We start from the raw sequence: 15,709 nt of genomic DNA, 5'->3' as shown, positions 1-15,709 counted from the left end.
AGATGTTTCAGAGATCAAAGGGGAAGCAGGATTTTGTCAGTGGTGTGCACAAGAACCTAACCCATTCCTAGCAGTAGCGCATCCACATCCCTTGCAATGAGATGGCTAAAGAGGACAGAAGAATAGAAGGTGAGGGACCTGCTCACCTTCAGTCATCCTGCGGTACTTCTCCTTGTACATGAACCCAAGTACTAGGCAGCATCCTCGTCCTGGGAGCCCCAGTTCTGTAAGAGAAGAGACAGCGATGTTAGACTAGGCTGGGGACCAGAGCAAGCCCATGGGGATGCTGCAGGGAGCAAATCCTGCTGGATGCACTGCTCTGATAAAGCACCAGTGAGGTGGGCACATAACTGAAGGCTTTGGTCAGCCTCAGAGCTCAACTCTGCATCCCAAACCAACTGCTACTGCGCTGCTCCACTTAGACACAGACATGTAGAGAGAGGACACTATCCCCTACCTCGCCCCTGTCTCAGGCACTCCTATCTACCAAGCAGATGGAATGAGCTGCTTGGTCCTCCACATCAGAACGTTGCCACCATACGGACTCTTTCATCACTTTCTCCCTTAGCAGGCAACAAAGTAAAATGGGAAACGGCCCTCAGAAGGGAAGGTAACTCTGGCTTGAGGCATCTTACTCTTCAGAGGCAAGCAAGTGACCCTACAAGCAGTAAAGCGCCGGAGCCTGAGGAGGCGCGTGCCTTTGATGCCTTGATTTCTTAATGGCGCTTTCTGAGTATCAGTAACAAACAGAGATCTGAACAAGGGTTTCTCCAGAAGTAGGCTGCGTGCACGCGTGCTTTCCCCGTGCAAAAAGCTCCAGTTCTTCAAACAAATTCTCCTGTGTCGCAGCGGAGAAAATTAAGGTACCGTGTCCCCGATGCTGCCTGTGGACCTGCCGAGCTCCTCAGGGGCTTCTGTGCTCGGCAGAGCCCGCTGATCAAAGCCCCTTTGATGTTTACTTAATGTGGCCGTGGACTCTAAAGAGTCCTGGCTCTGCTGAGGAAGGAGAGCTTGGGCTCGGTGTGAAGTTGCACTGCATGAAGAGGGGAAGGCAGTGAGGCAGGAGGGGGTGAGCACAGCAACAGTTTTGGAGCTGCCTCCAGCCTTGGCTTGCAGCGCCATGATGCAAACTTGGGTTTGAATCCGAGCTCTGGACTGTGCCCAGAGGGAGAAGAAAGTCGTTCAATGTGACATGTGGGGAAAGCACACAGATTTATGAGGGTATATCCCTCCCTAACGCTAATAGCTGCCACGGCATCCCGGCAGAGGGTTAGCATCCTCATGGGCTCTGATTCTGCCTCATAATGTGCTAAGTGCAGCAAAAGCAGTCTTGTTTTGATACCAGGAAACTCAGGGTACACATAAGACTAATTAAAGCACTTTTTCTAGCATTAAATAAGGCTCCATCTGCAAGAGGCTGAGGACCAACAGCTCCCGGTCCTGAGGCTCCCTCCCACCACGGAGGGCATCATCATCTAAACAAAACTAATCACAATGAAGTCGATGCTCAGGCAAAAGTAAGGCTCTTGAGATGCACAGAGTAAGCCAAAATCTAATTTCTCACTTAAATCCACGTTGCTACCTAAAAAATGCCCCAGAGCATCTCCAGAAGTGACTCATTTCACCTACCCGGCGTGGCTTTGGGGGTGCTTGTAACTTCCTTGTTGGCCATGAAGGCAGTGACTAAGTCAGATGTAGATGTCTAAAGATTAGAGAAATCAGGGCAGATGAGCCAACTATTCACATCCTCAGTGGTTTCCTGAATCAGAGCCCTAATTAACAGGAAGAGGTACCCAGCAACCATCTCCCATCGCTGATGCAAAGGTGGAAACCAGCCTCTTGCTTTGCAACACAATGTAGCACGATGTGCAGAGAGTACACAACAGCCACAAATAGACTGAGAAAGGTGTCAAGGGCCTGCTGGCTTAGCTGGACATGCAGCACAGGTTGCCTCCCTTAGCACTAGCAACTAGAATCAATAAGACCTTGCTGAACTTTGACTGCAAACACAGATGCTCTGGGTGGATGCAGCTGGAGAGCTTTGAGCCTGCCAATAGCCTCTGCGACCATTCGCCTATAGCCCATGAAGCAGGCAAGAGGCCTTTGTCTTTATTGACAGGAAAACAAAACTGCATTGATTCCTATTGAGCCTCCAACGAGCAAGGTATCAAAGCGTAATTAAAACAACACAATTAGATTAGCACCACACAAGGCAGTGCAGCCTACAGCGAGCTGAGCAAGCTGGCGTTACTACTGAACCCATTCGGGCACCCAGTATCCTGGTGTTTGTGGGTGCTGGGTGGTTTTCTCCTGAACACACAGACTTGCATGTCAGGGCCTGCCGTGCTCTCCATGGACCACAAACATCATCAAGAGCATCCTGAGCTAAAGCAGCAATAGAGGCAGCAATAGCTGAAGCCTTCTCGGGGGATGGATGAACATCCCACCACTTAGGTGCCCGCTTGTCTTCCAGTCACAAGGAGCAAAAAAGCTCCCAAGGAGGTTGTCTTGCTTTGGAGGTGACCCAAAGGGTCCCAGTCCCAACTTAATCCTGAGAGGAAGGAGGGATTCTCAAGGCTGAGCCAAATGGGCTGAATCCCAAGGAATTGCGGGTTAAATCCCCTTGTGGAACCTGGATCAGCACACACCAGCATGGGTGTCTATCTTTCATTTGCCTCCCTGAGGGATGTTATAACTAATGCTTATAAAACACTTTGATATCCCATGATGAAAGGAGCTATACAAGAGCACTGCATTCTAATAACTCATATCATAAATTTGTGAGAACATGCAAAAATCTTTATAGCTAAAGGCACCTTTAAATACTTGAGAGGGCCTTTAAAAGGTAAAATACTTCAAGATGACTTTGGTGCCTGAGGATGTCTCACCACTTCATGGCTTTTAGTGGCTACCTAAAGCTAAAATAGTTAAGCAGACACCCAGCATTTTAAACGTTTTGGCTTTAGGGGCTGCCAAGACACCACTGAAAACAGATATGAACCCATGTGTCCCCCCAACACCCAAACCCCAAACTCCAGCCACTTCTTTGCAATGGGAAGTGATTTTTCCCAACAGAGGTTAAGTAGTTAAGAGTTGAAGTTGGTTATTCCAGGAGCTGTGAAGAAATGCAAGATTTGTTTGGCAGAATCACAGCAGAGCTGTGGTTTTACCTTGCTCAAAAGGACCTGCATTAATCCACCTCCAAACTTACGCAAGAGCCACTCAAACAAATCACAAGCAAGTTCACACCACGCAGTGTTAAGGGCAGCCACTGACAATTGAAGCAAAAGCCAATTAAAAGTAATGAGAGCTCAGGGTCTTCTAAGAAAGGATCTTTACGCACAACCTGGGCAATAAAGGAGAACTTTTGTGTTGGAGGAAAGATCTCCCAGTTCTGGCCCAAACTTCAGCATCCTCCTGCTCTTCCCTAATCTCTCCCAACGCTTGCCATTTCCTTACTCAGTTCCTCCACCCACAACTCAGGAAGGGAACTCAGTTTCTGATGAACCACTGCAGTAAAGGCTGCAACAGTAATAAAGCTTTATTAACACAATCATAATGTGTATTATTGTGTAGCTGTATCCCACCAGGAATGGTAATAAATGTTTAATAGCCCAATAATACCTGTTTAATAATTTTTCAGCTCATCCTGTCTAATTGCAAGTTTATTAAAGAACGATAAACTTTAGAATCATTGCAAAAGCATAATTGCAATTCCATTGCTTATTTAATATTGAGTTAATTATATTACAACTGTTCTATTTTCCCATACATATTAAATATCAATTAGCTGGTTTAAGCTATTGATTTGTATTTAATTAACTATGCTGTTATATACCAATTAAGCTCTTCTAAGAGAAGCACAACCAGCTGGCCTCTTAAATGAAGTTCTGAAAACTTTGTATTAACATAAATATCACATTTCCATTTTCTCACCTTTTTCTTTCTACAGAGATAGTGATTTGCTATCAGTAAATAATTATCACAATGGCATGTCACATACATGAACTTCAATCTAAACTTCATTCTTTCTAGGATGGGGAATGGGCAACCTCCATGCCAGGTACCCCAGTGCCAGCAACACCAAAACACAGTGACTGGGAAAGACAGAGGGCTGGAAAAGCCTCTTTTCACCTGGGGATCTTAGAAGCAAAGAACTTGGGTGGGAGCTCTTGAAAGAGCTTAAAAGTCTCCAAGCAAAGGAGCACAAAACTTTAAAGGTGGCCAGCAAGGGTGATGTGAGAAGGTCCTGTCACTAAATCCAAGAGGTTTTGCTCACTTGAACACTTTGATTAAGAAACCTTGTGCTCCTGCTTAGATGTTGCCTGTCCTCATAAAGCTGCGTGCTGTTGGGTATCTTGCACATTAGAGAAAGAAAAGCCCAATCTCCCAAGTGTTTCCACATTCTTGGCTTCAACACATCTAACAACAATGCATCCCGAAAGTTAGAAGTGCATGGAGGAGCATTCTGTTGATCAGCAACCTTATTTCCAGGCACATCTAGCTTTTCTCATGCAGATATCCCCAGCATCCCTATGACCTCTTCTTCAGGAGACTGTTCTCTGGGCACCCTTAAAGCAAGTTGCATCCTTCTCCTCCAAGCTCTTCTGCCATGTACACTGACTCTGAGCTTCTTCCCTCGATGCAGTTTGCATCTGTGAGCATTGCTGAGCATTCCAAACACCACATCTCAGCAGAGAGCAAATGGATCCTTCGGCATGTAATTTCTGTATTACCCATTAAGTCTGCAGAGCAATCCAAGATCCTCAGAGATGAAAAAAGCTATACAAATGCAAGTTATTATTAAATCTGTGCCTGGTTAATTTATAAAAATGTATTAAAAAACCTAAGAGGCTTCCCAGATGAGAAAATGGGCATATTACTGTTTGAAATATGAATGAACCAGAGATCAGTGTTAAATGCTGCAGTGATATTGTATTTTATTCCATAGTGCTCCGCAGAAAAGTTGCATTTATAAACCCATTTATTGCGTTATGTACTTGCAAACCACCTTGTCATCCATTTATTGCACAAATAAAATCTTAAAAGCAGAGGATTAGTTGAGTATGCCCCTGTGGGACCACAATCTGACTTTAAAGAATCCATCAGTGAAGGAAAACAGATGGAGCAGAGGTGTTTGCCAGCTCGTTGCTCCGAGATGTAAAACGCAGCTGCACACAAGGGCCATTCTCTGATGGACCACAGAATTGGAAGTCCTGTTTGCATTGAAGGGAGAAAGCACATGGAGCAGAGCTGGGCAAACGGCAGCATCACCAGCCCCAGTGCTGTTTTCCCTATGGGAATTTCTGGTTCTGAAAGGTAAAGGTCTAGAGGGTCCTTAAAACTTCTACCAAACATCCTTTGGGCTAAAAAGCACAATGGAAAATGATGGGAAAACTTCATGTGGTTATTTTCACTGAACCTGTTTCAACCCAGTGTAAAACAGAGCTCTTCAAGATGCCTCGAAAGGCATCAGCACCGAAAACTTCAAGGAGAGGAATAGAGAAGCCCCGCAGCAAGAGCTGGGCCCTGACACCAGACAATTAGAAGTTGTTTCTTGGCAGGAAACACAACTTGAAGAAAGAAAGAAGAGGGCTGAGTGCTGCTGAGCAGGGGATTGTTTCCCCAGGTTCCCTGCCTAATGAAGGGAAGAGAGGCTCTTCCAAGTTGTAACTCAGCACTGAAGTGTTTTGAAGAGGCCTTTTTTTTCCTCTAGTGGCAATGCAGAGCCTTTGGTCCCTAAAGCACGGGATGCTGACCTGTCTGTATTCCCCACTCTGCTCCCCAGCAAGCGAAGAACAACCCTCACAAACCTCATTCCAGTCATTCTCAGGATGTTTCCTTCCCCTGAAGGAGCTGCTGTAGGAAGAACAATTCACCCCAGAGCAAGGGGACCCTCAGGACCTGAACCTTCTTGCCTAAACAGCTTTCACACCTTTGTGTGCACAGGTATATAGTCAAATCATCCCAAATGCTTTCCTAAGGTCTTGTGGCAGCAGGTTCCAAAGCCTAACTACACATCACTCCTGTGTAACATTATCTAGGTGTTCCTGCTCCGGCAGGGGGATTGGACTAGATGATCTTTTGAGGTCCCTTCCAATCTCTAGCATACTGTGATACTGTGATCACGTGCAGGAAAAAGCATTTTCCCTGTATTTCCTATTGTAAAAGCTGGATTTAGATGAGATATTAGGAGGAAGTTCTTCACTATGAGGCAATTTTGGGTTACCACTTTCTCCCTCCTCAGTCTCTACTTCCAAAGGCTTCACCAAGAAGAGACACGCAGCTAACTGTCCACAGCGATGCCTTTGTGCCCTCTCCTCCCCATCGGGTCACAGGATGGTTTGGGTTGGGCAGGACCTTAAAGATCATGCAGTTCTAACAGTTCATTTCGCAGCCTCACAGCAAGCAGGCATAGCTCAAGCACTGCTCCCTAATTTACATGATTTCTACAGTATTTCACAAGAGCTTCTATCCAATCGCCTCTTTCATCTCACTTCGCTCAGACCCTCTGAAGCTCCTCGCCTTGCTCAGCCCTGGAGTTTGGACCCTCCCTTGGAAGATGGCTGTATTGTTCAGTGGGGCTACGGCCAATTCATCTTGCTGGTGGATCTGCCCTGCACTTCAAGGGCTTCCCAGGGATTTGATCTGCTTTTGACTACAGCCCATTGTATGTGCTGCTCCATTCAAGCCACAAAGCCCATCTCCTGTTTCAAGGCAGCAAAGCCGCTGCAGGAAGGTCAGGAACAAGTCTTCAAGAGACATTTAAGGAATACACGAGTACCTCCATGTGCATTATCTCTCTCTGAACCGTCCCCAGGTTCACAACACATCACCATCCGCACCATGTGCTGATGAGGGACTACATTTGCTGATGCTGAGGAGTCAACCAGGGCCATAGGAGGACAACCAAGTGATGCGCACATCTGCCTAGGTCACACTCCAGAGGTTGTGCTGCACCAGCTAACAGCCTATGTGTACTCTATGGAGCTTCTTGCTTCCACCAGTGCATGAGAAGCGACGGCAGGAAAGGCTAACAGGCAGTTTAAGCCTTGTCCCTCGCCCTCTCTGCCTCCCCCAGGCATTTCCTCTCGCAAGCCAAGGGCTCAGACGGCCCTGGGCTGTCTGTCACTTAGCCCCATGCTCTACTTGGCAGCTCAGACCTGAACTTGCAGTCACCTGGGGATCTGCCTGACAAGGCCTGCAGTGGCACTGATGCTTGTATGACTCGTTCCTTCAGCCACCTTCCTCTTCTACCTCACCAAAACCCAGGAGCTGCATATTCCACAGCATAGAGCAGAAAAATAACACTGCCCAAACAGAGAGGAAACGGTGGAGGACACCTGTGAAACCCATCACACTTTTCTCCAGCCCTTCTTCCATTGCAGTTGAAGAAACAAGCTCTCCAGGGAGCCAAAATGCCTTTATGAGGCTGGAAAAGCCCCAGACACCACTGTACTCCGGGATCCATGTGAAACAAAGGAGCTGCAAGTGGAGGGTGTCCTACACACCAAGAGGGCTTTCAACAGGAGGAGTTGTTAATCTAAAAGCAGAATGAAGCAGCTCAGAACAAACCTGACAGAGATATAAGATCCACATGTTTAGATTACTTAAGAATACAGTTTTTTATCTAAAGACCTGATTTTGTCACCGAAGACTCTGGTTTCTCATTTCATTGAAAACCACTGCAATGTCCTTGCTCCTGCCGTGGGACCCCTGCACATCCCATTGCAATCCAAGCAACATTAGCCACGCACACAGCACGACATTATCCTGAAGCCTGGAAGGAGCATCTCATGTTGGGATAAATAACACATTTAGTGCTCCCCTGGCACACAGAGAGCCACATTTACGGGCAGGTCTAGAGATGTGGTTCGAGCATCTCAGCATCACACCCCACGCTGTAACACCCCTGCTCAAGCAGGAGGAGAAGGCGGCAGTGGAAACACTTTGCTATAAGCCCTGGAAGCCCCTGTGCTGCTCTGACAGATTGTGGTCACACCGGGGAGAAACACAATAAAACCACAGCAGTGTAAATGTCACATCTATGGCAGCGCTCTGGATCAACAACTGCTTCTCACACCGCCCACCCTGACCGGGTTTCTGGTTCAGCCATCCACTTTAAGAGTCGAGAAGGAGGACAAGCCACTTCTACCCTTGGAAGCATCCAAACACAGCTACCCTCTGCCTGACCGAGGAAATCCACAGTCACTGCCTTCAAGGCCATCAGCTCCCCCTACCTCAAACCCCACAGAGGTCATGGTCCAACTGCTCCATGCTGGACATCCTTGACACAGCTCCTCCAAGCTATGTCCCTTTAATCCCCTCTGAAGGCAGGGAAGCATGAAGCAGTCGTGCTCTCACTCGAAGACAACAGACAGTCAGAGGCAGGGAACCCCATGGTCCTTCTATTACAGGAAAATCACGCTCCAGCCTCGCCAATGCTGTTAGCTCTGTGCATGTTATAATTAAATCGTATGTGCTGGTTACCTCACAGCACGGCTGCAATTCTTCTGCATCTAAGGCTTCTTTTTCTTATTTTAAATATATGGTCTTCAGCTTCTATTTTATTTTTCCCCTCCTCACCAACTCTCAGCGATTCCAGAAGCCTCTTTAAGCTGCCTTCCTGCTTGAGAGGCAAGAAGAGGGTAGGAAACCTACTGTGCAGCATCAACCTGTTGCCATACCACCTCCTCTCGGGTCCCGAGCTGAAGGAGACCACTGACATGAACAAGTCATCTTGGGTCAGACCCACACACAGGTTTATCCGTTTCCTCCTCTTAAACCCCGCAGAATTTGGGAACCAAAGCACCTAAAAAGCTTGGGGAATCCGACCTGTGGTATAACCAGACTGCCACACATGAGTAACTTGGCCAAAGGAGCAGCAATTCCAGACTAATCCCACTTGGAGGCACATTTACTGCAGTCCCTGCTTTTCCCCTTCAGTTAAAACTTGCTCAGAGAGTACATGGTGCAAAGATGGAATGGGCAGGAGGAAAACAGGTCTGTGCCCTCTGCTAATGAACAGGGTGCCAATAAGAGGGAAAGCCACAAGATTCAGTGGATTATCTAATCGTTACATTTCCATCCCTTTCTGCAGGAAGGCTGCTTTGATTGAGGCATTGAAGCTTTATAGCTTGCTGGCGGGGGGGGGCTTTGGCCACGCTCAGCAGCAGGAGAAAGGAAAGTGAACGGACAAATGTCAGGCTGTGGGAGGCTGATTGCTGCCCTCTCTGGACCACATTCCTGCAACATCCCAGCAGCAGGAGACTCAGTCCCATTATGAGAAACAAATCCATCACCCAGGCTGCTAGGACACGCAGGCATCCCGCTGCAAATGTTTCTGCTTGAGTCAGCACCAATCACCTTGACAGGGTCCAGAGAAGACACTGAGCACCCACACCACTGCTGCAGCATCCAGCCTGGATGTTTAATCCTGCAATATTTGTCTCATGACCATCCCTGCTCCCCTTTAAGCCACTATTAATGCTCCCACAGACCTGAAAACTCATGATTTCTACAACTGGTCCTGCTGGGTGATGCTAGTGCTACTCACCAGCTTCAGCAAAAGAGACCAGTACTTCACGCGTTAAATACTTCCTCCACCTCTATGGATGCAAAAGGTCGGAAGGTAAATCAGGGAAGATCAGTGTAAAGGAAGGACTTGGCACCCTGCTCGTGCCCTTGCACAGCCCAAAGTGCACACGAGTAGTGAGTATCTCGAACATACTGCAGCTCCCCTTGACCAGACTAAACCCCAGCTCACAGATGATGCCAATGCACCTCTCCTGCTACTCCTCCTCCTGTCTGCTGCCAAACCTTATAACTTATTGCAAGCAGCTTGGCTTCCACTGCCAGGGGGGCATTTTCCCAGCGTTGGCCATAACTTGAATATGTGAAAACAGCTCCCCTGCTTCTCCCAGTGTCAGAGCACTGCTCCCGAGTGTGCCCTCGCTCAATCGCATTAAAAGTAATGGGGTGAGGATGTCCAGCCCATTACTTTCAATGGCTTAGTTTCAGCTAGACAGCCTGAAGCTCCTGTACCCTCCAAAAAGCAAGCAGAGTAGCTCCAAAACTCTCTCCTTCATTACCACATCGTGTATCGCAGCTTGCCAGGGTTTAATTGGCAGGAGAGCCCAGACTGCATTTAGGTTTGCTAATTGTTGCAGCACTCCTTGCACCACTGACTGTTATTTCCTTGCTCAGCAAGTTTTGGTTGTTCAAGGTGTGAGGTTTTAAGGAAAGAGTCCAAGTTCTTTTCATTTAAAAGCAGAAACATGCAAGTGCAATCATGGGACAGATGCTTTATGAAACAGTTGTGTTGCTCCAAGATTCAGTTGGTCTTGCTGGTGCTGGAGGGAAAGGAGAGGTACAGGAAAAGCTAGTGGGGGAGAGATACAGCTCTTGCAAAGAGCAAATCATATTTAAGATGCATCACAAGAGCTGTAGTTTGAGTACTTTTGAGCTTTAAGACCAATAATACATTGAGTGTAGAGACAGGCTTTGCTTCCAGACAGGTTGATCATACAACATGCTGAGAAAGCTCTGCAGCCAAACATCTTTCCTTGGGAGCTTGAGAAATCCTGTTTCTGGTCTGATTTCTGACCTCACCTTCTGCTCTGCTTCCATAAAAGCCTGGCAGAACTTGAACATATAGAGCCACGTGTCCTGCTTACAGCCAGGTTAGAGACCCATCAAGGATGTACATAATGAAGCATCCAGGACACTGAAGTAGCCACAGCCATCTCACTGCCTAGAGTTATAGAATGGTTTGGGTTGGAAGGCACCTTAAAGCTCATTCAGCAGTTCCAACCCCTGCCACTGGCAGGGACACCTTCCACTAGAGCAGCTTGCTCCAAGCCCCTGTGTCCAACCTGGCCTTGAGCACTGCCAGGGATGGGGCAGCCACAGCTTCTCTGGGCACCCTGCGCCAGCGCCTCAGCACCCTCACAGGGAAGAGCTTCTGCCTAAGAGCTCATCTCAGTCTCCCCTCTGGCAGCTTAAAGCCATTCCTCCTTGTCCTGTCACTACAGGCCCTTTGAGCACCCTCCTGAACTCACCTTGCATCTCTTGGGGGTGTTAATGTGGGAAGAGCTGACTAGTTAAATGGTTAAAGAGAAGAATTCTTCCCCCATAAACCCCCCGAAAGCTGCTGAGCTGACACCTACAGCCAAGCGATGGAAGTTCTGAGCACAACACGGACTTTCTTACCTCTGACCTTAGCAAAAGAGAAAACTATGAAGCCCAGCTCCCCTGTGCCAAACCCCTTCGAGCTCTCTGCAGACTCACTGCTTGACCTGTTGCAATGCTGAGTCTACCTGCTGCCTCTTCAAAGATGTGAACGTCTCAGTGCTCACAGCCTTGTCCAATCCGGGACAGATGGTGATAAATTTTTCAGTGGCTGAGCTGAGCACAGCAAGTTTGCTATTAGCATCTTCTCCTGCCCTGCACATCTCATCTGTAAACTCACATTAAATACCTGGAGGAAGAAAGCTGCAGGAAAAGGGAACTTTGATATGCTTTTGCTGCGGAGCTCGCACGAGTGAGCAAACAGCTCAGATCCAAGGTCGGTGGTGCCTGTGGCAGGGGGTAGTTTTCCCCATGTGCTGATTCAGGTTACCCATTTCTCACAGAGATGCTCTGCTAACATTACTGTACCCTGAGATCCTTACGACCTGGGTAGATGGCCTGCAAGCCAACACCATGAGGAGCAGCAAAGTCTGCGCTCCACTAAAAGTTCCCAAAGGAAGGGGGACTCCTCCGCTACCTCTCTGGGTCTGAACTCTCATTTTAACTAGGCAAAACTTACTCCAATCGCTTGTCAAGCCTCAGGGACCTCTTTTTCCTGCAGCCACAGCCAGTGTTAAAACAAGGGAGTGGATTTCCTGTTTGCATGGGAGATGAAGGCTAGTGCCTGCTGTTGAGGAAGAGAAGGAACCACAGAATGGTTTGGGTTGGAAGGGCCCTGAAATCATCAGCTACAAGTTCAGCAATTGTCAAAACAGTGCTCTTCATCACTGCAACGCAAGTACCAGGCCGGAGCTGCCAAGAAGGCAACGCAGACAGCAAGCATTAAACAAACCAAGCAAAAACCCACACACAATAAACCACCATGGTTTGGTTTGGCATGCACCCTACTTACAACCACAAGAATACTGCCAGGGCTTGTAAGCCATCCTCCTCCTTCGCTACAGGTCCTCTTCTCTACCTACTCACACAGACATCAGCCTGACTTCACCCATCCCAAATGTTGCACCACGCTTTAGTTTTGCTCACTTCTAGATGCAACATAGGATCCTGCATACAAAATGCTCCTGAACACAACAGGAGGGATCAACCTGCTCCTAGAGGAGAAGCCAGTGGTGTTTGAATGCTCTGGATTCACTTGTAGGGGAATCTTTCTCAAGCATTTTCTCGCTTAACAAAAAGCCAAGCATGCCCAATGGGTAGGGCTTGAAGGCACCCAGAGGGATAGCCCACTCTGCTGTTCTCTAGTGACACCAGGCTGTAACCCACCTTTCTCTATTCAGTGGGGTCTGCCCATCTTATCCCCACACCAAGCCAGGCTTGCCTCACACTTCCAAAGGGTAGGAAGATCCGTGTTTGGAGTGCTGACAGATGGACACGCACCACCTGCCTTTCAAAGGACATTCCACGCCACTGCTGTAATCAATAATACATTATTCCCTCTATGGCCTATAGCCTCGTGTTTATTATGTGTAAATAGGGATTTACAGCCATCTGAGTGTGTTCATTTAAAGGAGCTGACACCCTGCATATGAGATCTGCCAGCTGCCCTCTCGGGACCTTTAGGAGAATGAAATGATGCTTCATCCACAAAGCCAACTCCACAAAAAAAGCAGGGAAAGGAAAGGGGGGAAAAAAGGCTCAAACAAGGCTAAGGTAGAGAGATCAGAGAGTGTGCACATGGAACAGAAGGCAGGATAAGAACACCAGTGCTGGGATTCAGATTCACGCCGCACGATTGTGAAAGGAACGCTAACATCGCTCTCATCTCAAGTCCGAGGTGCTGCTCCTAGGAGGCAAAGGCGGGGATGGGGGAAGAAACTTTTCCTTCAAAGTCCTGGGCACACCTATGCAAAGCTCCTTGTTTGATCTTCAGCACAAAGAGGAGAACAGAAGCGCAGCAGCCTTTGCAGCTCAAATGAAAAACTAAAGAGGACTTTTATCCCAGCTCCACTCATCTCAGGTAATCAATTCCGCTCCTGCCTGCAGCCGCTCGCTATTTTCCAGGTGGGTAACTGTCTTGCTGGAAAAATGAACAAAGCAATCGAAATAATTTGCTGATTCATTTTGTACTCCTCTGTTTTTGAAGTCTAAACTGCAAGCTAAAGCACCACCGAGGAGCACGGTGTGTTGTGTCAACGGCTGGTTCAACAAATAGCAAAGCAATGCTGAAATCCTTAATTATCTCTTAAATGATCTTAACAGACCTCCAGAAGTTACACAGCAATTCCCAGGAGGGAAGTGACACCAACCCAGCAAACCAGTATCTTTTCTATGGGATGGCAACAGCACAAAGGTCTCTGACACCTCTCAGAACAAAGCACCTTTACCTGTCTCCACAGCAGCATGTTCATCCTGGCACACCTTGGGATGTGAGGATGTGACCCTGCTCCAACCTTCCAGCTGAAGCCACCAGACAAAATGAATTCACTTGTTCAAATCAAGTTCTTGAGCATGTTCTTCATCAGTGAACATTCAGGCACACAACCAGTGTAGAGAAGTTTTTCTCTGCCAGGTTAGCCCAGCATGCCCAACATCCATGCCTTTCCCAATGTCTGTGTCCTACCCAGCATCCATTCAAGCTCAACTTCATCCTTTCATTTCAAGAAGAGGAAAATCCCACCTCTGTGCCATAAACAAACTCCCAAGGCAAACATCTTCCTCCTGGCTCTGCCAAGAACTCCTTGTGCAGCCTCGTCTGTGCTATTTACTCAAAGCTTAGCTGGGAGAGAGCAGCAGCATCCTTTTCCTGCTTCCGAGAGGATGCAGGGACCACGCTTTTAGCATGCAAGAGGCGTTGTGAAGCAGTACAGAGGAGCAGGAGGTTCTCCTCGCTCCCTGAGCTCATCTGCCTCACTGGGCTCCGGCTCGCTATTAAACATCTGCCACATTCCACCTCAGAACTTCCTGCAACTCAGCAAAACAGGAGCCCTGGCACAAAATAGATAAGTGCCCTGAAATACTGGAGACAACAGGCACCCACTGGTCAACAGCTGCGAGCTGCTTTGGCATCATCCCTCACTAGAAGACACTGCATTAGAGGAAGCAATGATCATCATCATTAAATGCCTTGATGGAAGGCAGGCATCTGGTTTGCAGCATTTAGCTGATGAAATAAATAAGGGTGCTTTTGGCAAACACGGAGGGAACAAACATGATGCTATTGGAGAAGCTGGAGGGATTCCAGCTTCCCTAATAGCATTGCTCCCTTTTGCCGGCTCAGGGACTTCCCGCAGGAGAGGCCTGCAGCACATCAAGCCACTCACATCACCCTCTGCATGCTCTTTGGGCATGCAAATGCCCTTGTAGAGGGGACTCAGCTCCCCCAGGGTGAGAACAGACAACAACCTGTATTAAAGGATGACAAGCATGCAGTCACTGAAGGGCACAAGCAGAAAACCTGCTGGGATAACCCAATTTCCTTACTTCACATGCTGATGAATGGATCCTGTTTGTGTGGTACCCCACAAGGGTACGACATCAAGGTCAGAAGGCTGCCCACGTCCTCCATCTAGACTTAGAGCAAGTCATTTCTCCAGAGACCAGTTATTCCTTCCACCGTCTGTGTCCCAGGGATACATCCTGACCCTAAGATACCGGTGCTCTTCTAACCATTAAGAAAGGTTCATGGCCTCAGAGATGCTCATTTAAGAAATTTCTGTCTCCCGAATGGCTGTTACTTTTCACTAAACTGAAAACACAGTACAATAGATGTGACTGATTAGGCTATGTAATACGGTCCCTGCACATTTAGATTAGGAATGATTAGGACTTAAATGAAACAGCTGAACGCAATTCTTACTGCCACCTATTCTGTCCCCTCGTTTTCAAACACAAGACACCATGGGGGAGGCATAGTGCAAGCCTAGAGGAAGAATAAAGATATGATCCAGGACTTCTGAAGTCCCAGAACCACCTTTAAATGCCTGACCTCAAAGGGACCTCAATACCATCCAAGTCCAGGTTGGACAGGGCTTTGAGCAGCCTAGTTTAAGTTATCCCTGCCCATGGCAGGGGCTTGGAAGTGGATGAGCTTCAAGGTCCCTTCCAACCCAACCCATTCTATGATTCCTGCTTTCTAAGCCACTACCAGAGTGAAGCTCAGAGGCAGGTGATCTGTGGTAGATGGCTTTGCGCTTCCTCTGACAGCCTCGCAAGCAGCTGCCCCATGCTTCAAGCACGTGATAATCTCGAGGGAACAGCAAGGTCTTGGGCAAACTTAGGGCTAGATTATAGCCCAGCTGACTGTGACTAACCTTCTGAAATGAAGGTCAGTGCTGGTACTTCGAGATGTGATTTTCTTCCATTTATTTCTTGATGTGAGAGTGATGGAGAGTGTAATTACTGCTGTAGGACTGCTCACAAGTTGCAAATGTCCTAGCCCAGGAAAAATGAAGACTCAGATACAAGCTCTGTGCAAGGAGAGGGGAAGAGAGGTATCAGACAGTCCTCGCCAGCTCCC

At 47.8% G+C, this 15,709-nt stretch overlaps 1 protein-coding gene across 4 annotated transcripts in view; it reads right to left on the bottom strand.

Moving 5' to 3' along the window:
• Positions 1–15,709, bottom strand: part of KIRREL3 (kirre like nephrin family adhesion molecule 3) — a 270,390-nt gene that overhangs the window by 91,454 nt on the left and 163,227 nt on the right. For 3 of the 4 annotated variants that reach the window (XM_062608784.1, XM_062608786.1, XM_062608785.1), the window contains one exon: positions 147–224. The exons of the other annotated variant lie outside the window; for it this stretch is intronic. In XM_062608784.1, coding sequence (XP_062464768.1) covers positions 147–224 — 78 coding nt within the window. The remainder of the gene's footprint in view (positions 1–146; positions 225–15,709) is intronic. 4 annotated transcript variants of the gene reach the window in all.

This window comes from Pezoporus occidentalis, unplaced genomic scaffold (genome assembly GCF_034315485.1).
Source record: "Pezoporus occidentalis ecotype Australia unplaced genomic scaffold, CSIRO_AGI_Poc_V1 ctg130, whole genome shotgun sequence".
In the NCBI taxonomy this organism is placed as follows: Eukaryota; Metazoa; Chordata; class Aves; order Psittaciformes; family Psittacidae; genus Pezoporus; species Pezoporus occidentalis.
Note: the sequence above shows the minus strand (reverse complement) of the source record. Positions and strands in the feature narration are given on the sequence as shown.